This window comes from Poecilia latipinna, unplaced genomic scaffold (genome assembly GCF_001443285.1).
Source record: "Poecilia latipinna isolate Pla-1442-1.1 unplaced genomic scaffold, P_latipinna-1.0 Scaffold3866, whole genome shotgun sequence".
Classification (NCBI taxonomy): domain Eukaryota; kingdom Metazoa; phylum Chordata; class Actinopteri; order Cyprinodontiformes; family Poeciliidae; genus Poecilia; species Poecilia latipinna.
Genome location: NW_015116482.1, coordinates 1 through 14235, shown reverse-complemented (window position 1 = coordinate 14235; position 14235 = coordinate 1). Strand labels below are relative to the sequence as shown.

General features: G+C 39.9%; 1 protein-coding gene across 1 annotated transcript in view; it reads left to right on the top strand.

Moving 5' to 3' along the window:
* LOC106941788 (chondroitin sulfate N-acetylgalactosaminyltransferase 1-like) overlaps window positions 1-13418 on the top strand; it is a 28983-nt gene extending 15565 nt beyond the window's left edge. Inside the window, exons 3-7 of the mRNA XM_015024906.1 lie at window positions 1381-1482; window positions 8853-9031; window positions 10020-10114; window positions 10254-10335; window positions 12518-13418. Of these exons, the coding sequence (XP_014880392.1) occupies window positions 1381-1482; window positions 8853-9031; window positions 10020-10114; window positions 10254-10335; window positions 12518-12804 (745 nt within the window). The 3' untranslated portion in view covers window positions 12805-13418. The remainder of the gene's footprint in view (window positions 1-1380; window positions 1483-8852; window positions 9032-10019; window positions 10115-10253; window positions 10336-12517) is intronic.
* The last annotated feature ends 817 nt before the right edge of the window (window positions 13419-14235 follow it).

Below are 14235 nucleotides of genomic sequence, written 5' to 3'. Positions count from 1 at the left end.
AAAAAAAAAAGTGGGTTTTTCCTCCCCCCCTCCCACAACAGGAAAAACCCCCCCCCCCCCCCCCCCCAAAAAAAAAAAATAATAATAATATATATATATATATATATATATATATCTGAAAAAAGATTGCTTAATATGCCTGAGAAGATGTTAAATGTTGCATCAAAAGTGCAAAGATGGCAGAGCCGTTCCCTCTGCCCGTGTGTTGAGCATTAACTGTGGTTGAGCTGGAATAATGGCTGGCTGCGCGTCGTTCATCACGTTAAACAGGAGCATGGGGGGCTGGTTTTGCGTCTCTGTGCACAGATTAAATGTAAAAGTGCAAAATCCTTTACATAATAGATACGTGGATGGGTCGTTGAACATATGTGGGCGGCTTGGTCACGCTTCGACACATTTCGTGGAAACGGCGATCTCATCTGGCTTCGTCCATTTATTATTTTGTTGTTTCCTTTGAGTCTGCATTGCTTATCCATACTAAATCAATCCGTGGGATTATCCATTTTTTTATTTGATCACTTCCTACACATTGCCGTTGACATCATTTTCTCTAAAGTTAGGCATGAGATTCCCACGGTATGATAAACTTTGGAAAAACCACCTTTTGGATTTTACTCAAATATGAAAAAAGAATTTTAAAAACATGATCTAATAACTGTAAAGTGAAACGCAAAAAAAATCGACAATTATTCCGAATGCAGCTGAAACGGCGTATTGGTTGCACAGAATGATTGTGATGCATTCAAAAGTAATTTTTCAAGTTTACCAAGCAGATTGTTTTGGCTGTTTTGCTTCTCTCAGTCTAAAACATCTATAATACTCTGATATTGGCTGGTTAATTAATCTCACTATCCTCTCAGTTGGCTTTTTAGCAGCTTGCAGCTCGCCAACTGCGGTTTTAAAATGCCGTCATCGTAAAAGAAGCGACGGGTGATGCTTCTTCAGTTTCCACATCATAAATGTTGCTGGGTTTTTTTTTTTTTTGAGTAAGCAGCTGAACTTTGTATTTTATTTGAGAAAGGAAAGGTGTAGCAGCCAGCTGACTGGCAGTGTGCAGCAGCAAGCGAGAGAGAGGCAGAGTTATGTTACTTTAACTATGTGCAGCCTGAGAATATTCTAGTGTCTAGTGAGAATTGTCCTTTCCCTCATTAAGAATATTTTATCATCATAAATCGACGTGCATTGATTTTTAAAAGTAGAGTCTCAGCCCAGCACTGAAGCTCTTGTTCCTCTTCTTTTGTTCTGGCCCTAGTGAAACTGTGAAGCCTCCTGTAAAAACTCTTATGTCACCTTGATTTTCCTTCTTCCTGTCAACCCCCTCGAGTCTCCGCTCGGTTTACATAAAGCTTTCATCCCTAACGTCCCATCCTTTGTGTGCAGGGAAGTCTGTGTGCGTCAGGATGGCCGGGTACATCTGACCGTGGTGTATTTTGGGAAAGAGCAGATGAGTGAAGTCCGGAGCACTCTGGAGAACACATCTAGGTGAGTCTGATCTGCAGCCAAGTTCAGCCAAGTTTTGAATCACATGCTGCACGAAACAAACAGAATAAGCGCTGCAAAACTATATGTGTTTTTTGTTGTTTGTTTTTTTTTGTTTTTTTTTTGGGCCACTTTTCCACACGTAACCAGAATAATCTCCTCTGTAATCATTCTTCCTGTCATGACACACAAATGCAAAACATACACACTCCTCCTGGCTCTTCATCCTGCCACAGCCACTCATGTATCTAATGAATAATGGAGCAGCGTGTCACCCGTACAGAAGAGCTGAAAAGCTTCCAGCCAACACTGATAATTTACAACATGCCTGCAATCATCCCTCACTCACTCAGCCCTTTTTGCACAGATTTCTACATACGCACACACATACGCATGCACAGTCACCACCTAGGGAGACAGTAGCTGTTGGCTGATCGGGAGTCAGGTCCACTGCGAGTTGAAGTGACTGATTCCCTGAGGGGTTTCTATGGTGATGCGGGCCCAAAGGTTTGCGTGTGGCCTTGAAGCAGTCGGACCATCTCCAGTGTTGCACAACGTCTCATTGTCTCGCTGTCGGTGATTTCTAAAACAGGCAGAGTTAAACTTTCAGTAATGAGTAAAAAGAAAAGCAAACTTGTAAAAAAATTAAAATAAAAAAAAATGAAGATGGGATCTCTGAAAGATGGTTTCGGATGAAATGGGATCCCAAAGAGATTTAGGGTTCCTCTTAGAGTACAGCAAAACGCATCAGGGTGTGATCTATCACAGTTTGAAATTAAAAAGCACCGTTAATTTGTGATTTTTATTATTTTTTTTAATTTTCATTTTTCATCGTATCTGTAGGAAAACAAACGAAACAACAAAACTTACAATCTGAATCAAACCTTTTTAGTGGTTTAAAAGAGTTATTGTTATTAATCCCGCACGTCACAAGTATTAACGAAATAAAAAAATGTTTTAACATATAATAAATAATGCAATATTACCCCTCAGCTTTTCTCTGGAGTTGATATTTGTTAATTAGCTGTTTAATATTTCTCACCATAAGTCGAAAGTTGTTTGTTACCAACATATTTGTTTTTATTTGTAAATAGTCACTTTAAGAGCAATTTGGATGGCGTTTCTTATAATCAAGCCATGTCTGCATGAATGTCTCCCTAATATAAAGTTTTCCAGAGGCTGGGTTCTTCTTTTTAATGAGAGGAAAATGGTGAAGGGGATTCCCTGCCTTTGGCGAGGATGCAAACGCTGCTGCATCTATTTGGGGGGGGGGGGCAATTTTAAAAGAAGCAAATCGGAACGAATAACCTTCCCGTTTCTACATTTTTACCTTTGCACAGAATGTTATTGAACTTTTGACATGGATAAATGAAACTGTAGATGAACACATTTTATTTCCCAGGCATAATTTTCCCTGCAGCGATGTCGGCGTCATTTGAGACGGAGATCTGTTTCTGCAGATCACTTTTAACAGATTCAGCTCAGCTCCACTGGCTTAGTTTGTTTCTTCTCACAAATAGCCTCAAGCAAGTTGATCTTTTTTCTCTCTCTCCCCCCCTCCCCCCACTCCTAATGCAAGATCACATTGCAGTCACACTCTCTGCTTTCAATTAACACAGTTTACGTTCTCGCTGTGTATTATTTAGATGCATGGAAAACATTTTTGGTGAACCTGTAAGAAAGTCGGTTCTCACTTTTTAACCTTTTTCTGCCAGACACTTGGGATGCCTGTTAAAAATAGACTGAATCAGAAGCTGTACTTTCAAATATAAGGCTTTGAAATCCTGCACTTCAAAGCCTCAAACCGAGTCACAGAGGGGGTCCTGTGAGTTTATGAGCCCTATGTGGCTCAGAATGGAGGTATAAAACGATGCGAAACAAAGAGGAATAGCAGGAATGATTGGAGAGGGAGGGAGACGGCGTGTGAAGAAGAGAGAAACGCGAGTGATCTGATCTAACTGGATACCAGTCAGTCAATACACATAAATAATGGCTGTGTTGTGGACACAGAGAGGAGCGGATGGCTGCAGGGGAAAAAAACTGAAAAACTCAGAAGATGAGATCAGAAGCAGTGCTAACACGGAGAGAGAAAAGAAACATTAAATCCCAAGGATAAAGATAAAAACAAGGATTATGTAGAAAACTGGAAAAAAGATAAAAGAAAACAGTTGCATGACATGGTGAATCATTTCATTTGAACAATTTCCATTATTTTTTTTTCTCCTTTTAATAACTCGCACCTTATCATTTGTGGCATTTCAGTCACTTCTCGGATGCCTCAAGTAAATCCTGTGAAACCCCCCCAAGGACGAATTAACTGGTCAGAAGTACAGGGAGGTTTTGAATGAATTTAAAGGCTCACAAATCGGAGCTGCACAGTTTTCATGTTCTTTCGCAGATCTTTCAGAGATGCACTGCACAAATTACTCGGCGTCATTAACTCGTGTAACCGTTTTGCCCGAGGCCTCTGCCGGCTTGCGTTCACCCTCCCATTACACGTGTGGACTACTGATTATCTGGCTCACTAAAGTACCAGGTAGTTTTGTCTTTTACGTAACTGTTTAGAGGGAAAAAAATCAACCAACCTTCATTCTACATACAAAGCAGACGGTTAAGTCAACAATAAAGCATGAGTCATTTTGTTTCCAGGGTTGTGCGGGGTGGAACTCGGGAAGAATCATGCAAAATAAAAATGTCAGTGTAAAATTCATCCTTCAGTTAGCTCACAACGAAAATATTATTAAAATGATGATGCTAAGCATTTGCATGGTTTCCTGTTTTGACCTTGCTAACCAACAGACAAATATTCACAACTGAGAATGATTGAAATATTTTGGGCACACGCCGCCGAGCTTCTGGCTCCAGGACGGGGCCCTGGTCTCCCCAGTCTGGTCAAGGCTCACCTAAGAGTGTGATCAGCTATTTGTTTAAGTATTTAACTTTAACTTTAGCTGCTGTCATGGTAGACTTGTTTGCATGGACATACAAGCCCTTTTTCACACTTGACATTAGCAAGTGTGACTTGCTTATGACTTCCTAATTTCCAGAACAGAACCAATTTAAATATTATTCAAAGACAACACAAGTAAACACAAAATGCAGTTTTTAAATGAAGTTGTTTCTTATTAAGGGAGGGGAAAAAAATCCAAACCTGCGTATCCCTGTGTGGAAAAAGTTACTGCCACCTAAACATAGTAAGTGGCTGGGCCAACCTCAGCAGTAACAACTGTAATGAAGTGTTTGGGATAACTTGCAATAAGTCATTTCCAGCAGTGGAGGACTTGCAGAATTGTTGTAATTCAGCCACAAAGAGGTTTTTTAATCATGAACATCCTTTTTAAGCTCATGTCGCATAATCACATGAAGTCCTGAAGCAACAAAATAACCTCAGATCATAACACCACCTCCACATAGCGCTATTTTTCTGTAAAGCTGTTACTTTTACACCAGATATAACAGGACACACACCTTCTAAGGAGTTTAGCTTTTGTCTAATCGGTCCTCATCAGTCATCAAAATGTGTTCTGCGCAGTCTCTCTTTTTTTTTTTTTTTTATGGTGGACACATGACCTCTGACCTTAACTGAGGCAAGTAAATCCTGCATTTCTTTGAATCTTGTTCTGGGGTTCCTTTGTAGCCGGTTTGAACATCCCATAAAGCATTGTTCACTTCACTGATTGTGTTTTTGTTTTTTTCTAACTAAAGGAATGAGCAGAGCAGAGCAACATGCTTCAGTTCCTCATTTTGACTAGAAGCCAAGCCATTTAATACAATGCTATAGTATTGATTGTAGAGACATTTGATGTATGAAAAGAAATGAGGACAATGCATTCAATAGCTATTGAATGTGTTTTTTTTTTTTTTCCAAACTCGAGCAAAATGATGGCACTGGGATTCCCATTTAAAAACCAATACCACTATCATTACTTTTACAGGAAGCAGGCTCAGTTGGCCTCCAACCAAAAGTGACAGGAGTAAACAGAAGCCACAGATTTGGGGCTTAGACCGAAGTCTGTTTCATCAACAAGCGTCACGCTTTGACTCAGCATCCGCCACCCTGTCCTTACCGAGTGTAGCTAACAGGATAAGACCTGCAGCTGAGACGTACTGTGGGAGTTTTTTTATTTTTTTTTCCTCAGACTTCTTTCTGACAGTTTCATCTGAAACAGGGTGCAGACCATCTCATCTGCAGTAGTGAAAAGGAATCTGTTGGAACAAGCGGAGGGGTGTGGCGATGTGTGGGTGACAAAAGATCAAAATAATAAAAGCGTCTATGAAAACGTGGATTTAAGTAGGGTTGCGCTGACTTTGGCTGGCTGCGCCCTCTTTATCAGTTTCTTTTCGCATTCCGTTTGGGCAACATGCAAATTCAGTCAGTGATTTCATTTTAATAGGATTTCCCTACCAGTTTATGAAAAGGTAAATTACCCAATTCTTTCAAAAAAATAAAAAAAAATAAAAATAAAAACCTGGCTTTCAACGTCCACTACTGCAAATAACCAGGAATTTATCAGCATCATTCAACAAGTGATGGATTATCCTCGGCTGTGTTTGAAATGTAAATATGCACAAGAAACTTAGCTTAGCTCGGTACAAAATGGGTCACTGGGGATTTGTCCAAAGTTCGCCCACTTGTACCTTTTTTAAAGCCGTTTGTTTTATTTAATGCATTCTTGAATTGTTTGCAAACTGAACTGCGGCTGCAGCCTAAGTAATCATGAAACGGGTACATTTATGTAGACTTTGGATTTAATATCGCTCCCCACCCCTCTTGCTGTGTTTATTGGCTTTCAATAGGTGAAAGGCCACAGGACAAAGCAGTAAATCGGAACAAAAATATTGTTTCACGAGTGACACTTTCTTTCCAATGTCTAGACAAAACACAGGAAAGAGACAGTGGTGTGAGCTGAATGCAGCTTCTTTATTGTCCTCACTCTTGTCACGCTCACCCACAGACTAATTGTTCCAGCTGTAAACTACTCCAAGCACAGAGGAAAAAGAACAAGTTAAGTATGAGCAATTAAAAAATTAGGTCAAAGTTTTTTTTTATCGAATGACACCTTAGTGATATACATCTTCTTTTCAGCAAATACACAAATGTCTAACGGATTTTATTTTAGCGATCTACACAAAGTAGTTCCTATTGGGAAGTGGATAGAAAGTTATAATATGTGAGCTTTATATACTATACGTTTTATTTTACAAATACACCCGAGGTTTATTTGCCTTTAGAAGTCAGCTAAAGAGTTAATGCAGTCCACCTTTGTGTTATTTAATATCAGTAACTCTTCTGCGAAGGTTTCAAAGGTTTGTTGGAGAAGATGCAATTCGGCAACTTCATGAAAACCAAGGTACACGGCAGAAAGGTCAGGGATAAAGTTGTGGAAAATGTTAAAGCAGAGCTTGGTTATAAAATAATTTGCTGCGCTTTGAACACCCCATGAGGCACTCTTCAATTCCTCACCTGAAAATGAAAATACCATGGCAAAACCCTAGATAGACCTGCAACGATGTGGTTCACCACCTTATAACTGTAAGTCACAGTAAATCAATCATTAATCCAAAAAGAGGCCAAGCTGCACGTTGTGCCTCTGGAGGATCTGCAGAGAGCTGCAGTTCCTCCAATGTTTTGGAGATGTTTTTCTTAACCAGGACCTGGAAAGCTGGTGAGTATTGATGAACAGAGACGGATTATGAAAGGAAATTTGTTAGAGACTACAAATGGATTGAGGCTGTGGTGGAGGGTCACCAGAAGGTAGGAGGATAACTTTAAAGATGCAGTCAGTCATAATGGAGTGGGTTAGATCAAAGTTTTTCATGTCTTATAATGCCCCAGTTAGAGTCCAGGTTTACTTTAGTTTAGAATTTGGTACGAGTTTAAAATGCTCCATGTAGCAATTCCCTTCCCCTTCATAGTTTATGCGTTTCTTTGTGTTCTCCTGCCACACAGAATCAGAATAAAACATCTTAAAGTTCGTGGCCGAACGTGAAAAAAAGGTCAGAGATTGAATGCTATTCCAAGGCACCGAAATGCTGACGAAATCCTTGCAGGCGCTCCTCTTAACAGTTTACGGGTTCGGTTGATCTCTCACTCACTTCCTGTCACATTAAAAGCTGAGACTGAATCAACACACAAATGCAGCTGGAGTCGCGTTAAAGTCGTTCAAAACAAGCAGAGTCATTGTTCTGCAGTTTGCCATCTGTGGACAGTTTGGTGCCGGCTGCACACGGTCCTGCTCTCCTGGGACTCCATGCCGACACTCGGTCTGTTTGGATTCATGTTGTGCTGACAGATATGGACTCTGTTATCTGCGCGTCAGCCGACTGCACCTCACAACACACACACACACCGACATGTAGTTACATGCGAACGTCATGCGTCTTGGAAGTTTGAAGTCATCAGAAATCTTTGGAATGTGAAGACGGATAAATAAGCGGTAAGGTGCATCCTGGTGCTGGTATTTATTTATTTATTTATTTTTTTTTTAGGTTGAGAGATATTCAGGATCAAAAGATTTCGCTGTCGTATTTATGGGAGAGGCGGAAAGGTTTGGAATGTGTCAAAGGTGTTTACGCATTAGTGCAAGAGGAAAATATGCTAATGCACACCATTCATGGACTTAAAATCCCTTACGTAGCAGAGGGATGACACTCTGAGTGATTCAAACTACCTAAAGGGAAAAACTTTTTCCCTTCGTTACAGTGAATTCTTCTAACAAAATCTTTGTAGCTGCTTTTTCCATGCGTTTTATTAGCCACTTGTATGAAAAATGATGTTTCCATCTGTGTGTTCTTCTTTAAATTTGGACACGTGAGCCACTTTTTCCCTGTGAAAAAGATGAGGGGATATGCGTGTGTGATCTGCTGTGTGTCTACGTGGGCGCACATTGGAGTAAAGGATTAGTGACCAACAGTGTGAATTGTTATGATCAAAGAAAAAGCCACAGCTGTGTGCATCTGGATCCAGCTGTTTCTCCTTACTCGCACCACAGCAACGAAAACCCACAGAGACAGACGGGCTCGTTTTCCTGCGGCCCGAATTGGTGACTCCTCTTCAGTCATCTAGATCCAAATCAGCACTGAAATGAGTCTACTAAGTCTAAAAACTGTTTTCCATTTCAGGTCTTCAGGATTTTTTATTTTTTTTTAATGATATTGCTCATTGGCGATGCATGTAAACGCTGTTGCACTTAAATAATATCTCCATGCTTCAGAGATGGGAGATAATGGCATTAATCAGCCACATACAGGACAAAAAAATCAGAGAAAATTGTCGAACAATTTCATCCATGCTTTTAAAACACTTGTAAACAGAATTAATAAATACTTCTTCTCTAATGACGTGTGTGTGTGTGTGTGCCCGCGTTTTAAAGGGAGACCAGCTTCAAGAACTACACGCTGCTTCAGCTGGACGAGGAATTTTCTCGGGGACGGGGCCTCGACGTCGGGGCCCGGGCGTGGAAGGGAGGCAATGTGCTGCTTTTCTTCTGCGATGTGGACATCTACTTCACCGCCGACTTCCTCAACACCTGCAGACTCAACACGCAGCCAGGTGATGTGCTGCACGAACTCTATGACAGAAAACAATCCAAAGTCTCTTCCACACTGAAAACATTACAGCTTTTACTTCTGGCTAATTGTAGCTTCACGCAATAATCAGAAGCAGTGTGTGTCTGATTTTACAGATGATGTTTATTTCTGGCGAGAGGCTAGATTAACATTAAGTGGAGAAAGTGAGTTGGTTCATTTTTAGAGGGCTTTCTAACAGTAAAAGGTGGAGGTATACATCGATAAAACCTGACAAAATGGAACAATCCAAGTGACCCACAGTATCATAGATCATCTACCATACTTCACAGTGAACATGGGATCCTTTTCCACTTCTCAGCCCTTTGTTTTTCGAAACTAAAAGTGAAAACACTTTGCCTACACAGCTAAAAATGAGCTAGACAGTAAATTCCCTTCATCTTTTCTATCAAATTTTGTTTTTCTCTTGAATCTTTCGTTTTCATACCTCCACACTTGAAAGGAATAGATCCTGGCTGCCTGTTGTGTGCAGCAGCACCCTGACAAATCTGGTAATTAACTTTCCACTGGCATTTCTTGTCACCGGCGTGTCGTTTTCCATGATAAGTGCTGCTGTCGGAGAAGAGACGAGGAGTTCAGAAATCCAGGAGGAGCCCAGAATAGAAGCACTTCACATTGTGCTGATACGGTTTCGGTGTAGGGACTCCCTCTGGGCCCAAATAGACGTTTTAAAGACTGGAGAGGGAAACGAACTGCAGATATCTGAGGGGAAAAAAACTGCTTCGACTTGGAAATGTGTAATTGAGGTTAAATTAAAGTTCACACTGGTAATAAATGAATTAAGGGTACATGGTGTGAAATGTGATCAATCACCACATTTGCTGTATGCTTCAGTCTGAAATCTCGGTGGTGGTTCCATCCAGCGAAATAATTATTGGGACTAATAAAACTCTGGCTGACTAAAGTATCACTAAGATCACCAGCAAATGTCAAACGCTGCTTTGTCCCCGCAGGTAAAAAGGTGTTCTACCCCGTGTTATTCAGCCAGTACAACCCTGCCCTCATTTATGGAAGTCCAGAGCACATCCCACCCGTGGAGCAACAACTGGTAACACACGAATGATCCATACTTTCTCATTTTCCTGACTACTTGTGGAGACGGTTTAGAAATACTTATCCTCTTCTGCAGCTAAGTCTCCAAATCCTACTGTGCGCGTTTCACAATACGTTTGCAACTCTCCTTCTAGGTGATCAAGAAAGACACGGGCTTTTGGAGGGATTTCGGTTTTGGTATGACCTGCCAATACAGGTCTGACTTTATCAACATAGGTGAGGGTTACACAACAGAATTTACATAGCAGTCACACCACTTTTACAACGGCTTCGGGAATCCATAATCAGTTCCTCCTGAGGGCTGACTGTCTGAGTAGAGGCGTGACACTGCACAGTAAAAACGGCTTCATCAGACGCGGCAGTAATATCCTCGCTGTTGTCCTAATGGTGCCGCTGCAGAACGGACATGAGAAACAGCAGAGCACTAATAGCTCAGGATTGCATTACTATTCACGATACGGAGCTTTGGTTTTATTATATTACCCTGAACGGTAATTTAATAAAGCAGCAACAGTGTAGCTCAGAATCTTCCTATGTCCCGTCTGTCTGTCTGTCTGTCTGTCTGTCTGTCATGAAAAAGTGAGACTCGTGTATCACATTGATTCATTACACACGGAGTGATGATTTAATTGAAATGATTACGGTTCACGGCTCATTAAAAATCAAAATCCAGTTTATTAAAAGAATGAAATATTGCATAGGACCAATAAGAAACTATTTTTTATAAAAATAACTAACACCCTACTCAAGAGTGTAGCTATGTGCAGTATAGTACATGCATTCAGTATGTAGCTGGGGTTTGTGCTTAAAATGATAAAAACACTTCTGGCATCTCTAGTTCTGGAGTGATGTAACACAACCTAATTTACTCGTGACTAATGTCCTGGATAATTCTATGTGTTGAGGCTCTTCATGCACTTTCCCTAGCTTCACTGTGTGCCTTGATATTCTTAAATAGGTTTGGCTTCACAAGTTTCTTTTTTGTTCATTTTTTTTTTTTTTACCAAAAATATTTTCCTTTCACTCAACTTTCCATCCATATGCCTTTTGCACTTGCTTTTGTTTGCACATAGACTCCAGGACTAATTGTCAAAGGTTTAACTCGATCAATTTATCTTAGCCAAATGATTCATGCAGTGAGTAATGTGTGAAGACGCATCCAGACTATGACCATCTAAAGTGCTTTAACAGAAGGCTGCTCGGCCTCCTGTCTTAGTCATAGACATTTCCCCTCTCACTAAAACAGTCTGAGCTCTGTGAAAACACTTACTTTTAGCTACAGAAGACAAAATCCCACTCTTGCTCTGCAAATAAAAATAGATATATAACAAAAGACCCTCACCTTGGCATTTTAATTGTGAACTCATGAAACTTGTATTTAGATTCAGCCCAAAGACTATAGAAGTTATGCAGATCATTGCTAGAGAGCTCTTCCTTAAATTATATCTTGCTTCCTCTATTTTATTTATAAGGGTATCCAAATTTAGAACCATTATTATAAAGTCAGATCATGAATTACAGGCATAGTAAAACAAGTGTTCACTGCTTGTCGTGACTAATTTATGAATCTATAATCACATGTAATATTTTACCAGGTATTGAGATGATTTAATTTGATTAAAATGATTGAAATCTAACCTCAATGTCCAAGGAAAAAAATAATTCTCACCATATAATGAGGGAGTTCCTATAATTTAGAAATGGATTTGTAACCAACAGATTCTCTATAAAGTTATTTCTGATTTCCTTCCATCCTGTGTTAACACACAACTCTTTTGCAGAGACGGCTGCATTTCCTGATCAATTATTCATTTGCGTTTCGTTAGCAGCTGGTATCTATTTTCCCTCCTGAATCGTCTGGAAGCAGCAACACTGTACTTACCTTTTCAAACATGGCATTTTCATTTTCGGCTTACTTTTTGTCTGGCACACGAGGACAATCTAGGACTTGCTGTTTATTTGACTTTGGAGGTTTTTGGTACATAAATAATATATTTTTAGAAAACAGAAAAGAACAGGTGTTGTTTATCCAGACTTGTGAAAACCTGAATTTTAAAGAAGCACAGCGCGTTCTTTTTGCCTTCAGTTTCAATAAGACCATTGTAACAAAGTTAAGTTTTGTGATCTCATTTTTAAAATTTAAAATAAAACAAAGATGGAGGCAGATATAACAATCAAAATAAAACAGAAGGGAGTAGTGAGCCTTGCAGGAAGTAGCCTTCATCGCCCTAACAAATCTCTCTCAGAAAAACTGCAACCTCTTTTACAATATCTTTTTTTTTTTTTTTTTTTTTTTTTTTCCAGGAAGTCAATATGACACCATAACTGTGAGCCATGCTGCAACATGTTTAGCATTACACACTGACGCACCTTCTCATGACCATATCTGTTCTGCCAGGAGGTTTTGACATCGACATCAAAGGCTGGGGCGGCGAAGACGTCCACCTCTACAGAAAGTACCTCCACAGCAACCTGCTGGTCGTCCGGGCACCGTCGCGCGGCCTCTTCCACCTGTGGCACGAGAAGCACTGCGCCGACGAGCTGCCGCCAGACCAGTACCGAATGTGCATGCAGTCCAAGGCCATGAACGAGGCCTCGCACGGCCAGCTGGGAATGCTCTTCTTCAGGCATGAGATCGAAGCTCACCTCCGCAAGCAGAAGCTGCAAAACCCAATGAAGACATGACTCTGGACTGAGAACGGCTAGGCACTGCATCCAACAGGTGAATCGGTGTCTTAGCTTTGTGTAATTCTGAAAGAAATGTTTGGTAAAGTTGGCTAATTTGCTGTCCTTCTGTAAACCAAATACAAGACTCACTCTTTTATACGTGTACAGGAAACTTAGAGAAAGAGTTTGGTTGAAAAATTGTATTTTGTATTTTCTCTCCATATGTAAAATGTGGTTTAGGTGCATCTGTACTTATTCCTATGAAAAAATACCACCAGCTATTTATATATATATATATATATTTTATTGTCCGTTGAATTCATGTTCAACAAGCAAAGTTAATTGATCTCAACCATATGATGTAAATCGGATCTAAAAAGTAAAAATATGCAGTTCCTGAAGTGTCAATCTTCCTCAATGAAGAGTTTAGATTAGATTTGATTCTGCAAAAGTCTGGATACATTTAATCAAAAGTGAGAAACATGCATTTATGAGTCCAGTGAGTAGTTTAAATGCATTCATCATGGGCTTTTAGCCTGATGATACAATGTGAAACTTCAAATTTGTTGCCAGTTTGAATTTATTGGCTATGTTATTTGATTCACACAGAGTCAAAATTGGACACACAGGCTCAAAAATAGACATGCACTTCTATAAATATTTGCATAAATGCCCATTTGCAAGTTTAACTTCAACCATATGCTTTTTTTAACAATAGCTTGGTTTTCTGGCGTAGCTTTTAATCATAGTTCAAACCAGTTTTGATTTCTGGTTGGGACCATTGACTTGTTGGTACATGGGATCTTGTCTGAGTTTTGGGTGGGAGTTTAAGAATAAGGAGGTAGACACCTTTCACTGTTCTAGCCATACTTTGTCAAATTATATTAGACTTTGGCAAAAAAGTCTAATGTCACTGTGACCAAACAGTCCATCTTTGTCCCCTTTTGCATTTTGGTTTGTCCATGTGGGCAGCCGCACATTTCTATCAAGCTTGAAAGTCTTCGATTTTAAAACGGGCTTGAACCTTGATCACATGGTTGAATCTTGGATGCCATCGGATGTTCCAAGAGAACCGTGATCCGAAACGCACATCCAAAGCAAAATTTTGGATTGATAAAGCTGGCTAATGATAAATCTCTGAAATTGCTGCAACCTTATTAAAACATAACCCAGAAAACTAACCAATTTAAACAACAATTTCTGATAAGGAGAGGGTGCAAATAGTTTCTTGTTGTTTTACAAAAGCATATGGTTTTGCTGCAGCTTACAAAAGCACATTATCCAGATGCTTGTATGCATGTGTTTGAGTCTGTATGCAAATGTTTGACAATGTGTGGAGAAAATCCACAATACATTCAAATGTGCAGTTCCAGTTCTGGTTTTTAGAAACCATTGAAACTGTATACTTCATAGTTTCTCCATTCTGTAAAACGAGCAGTTCAAATGCTT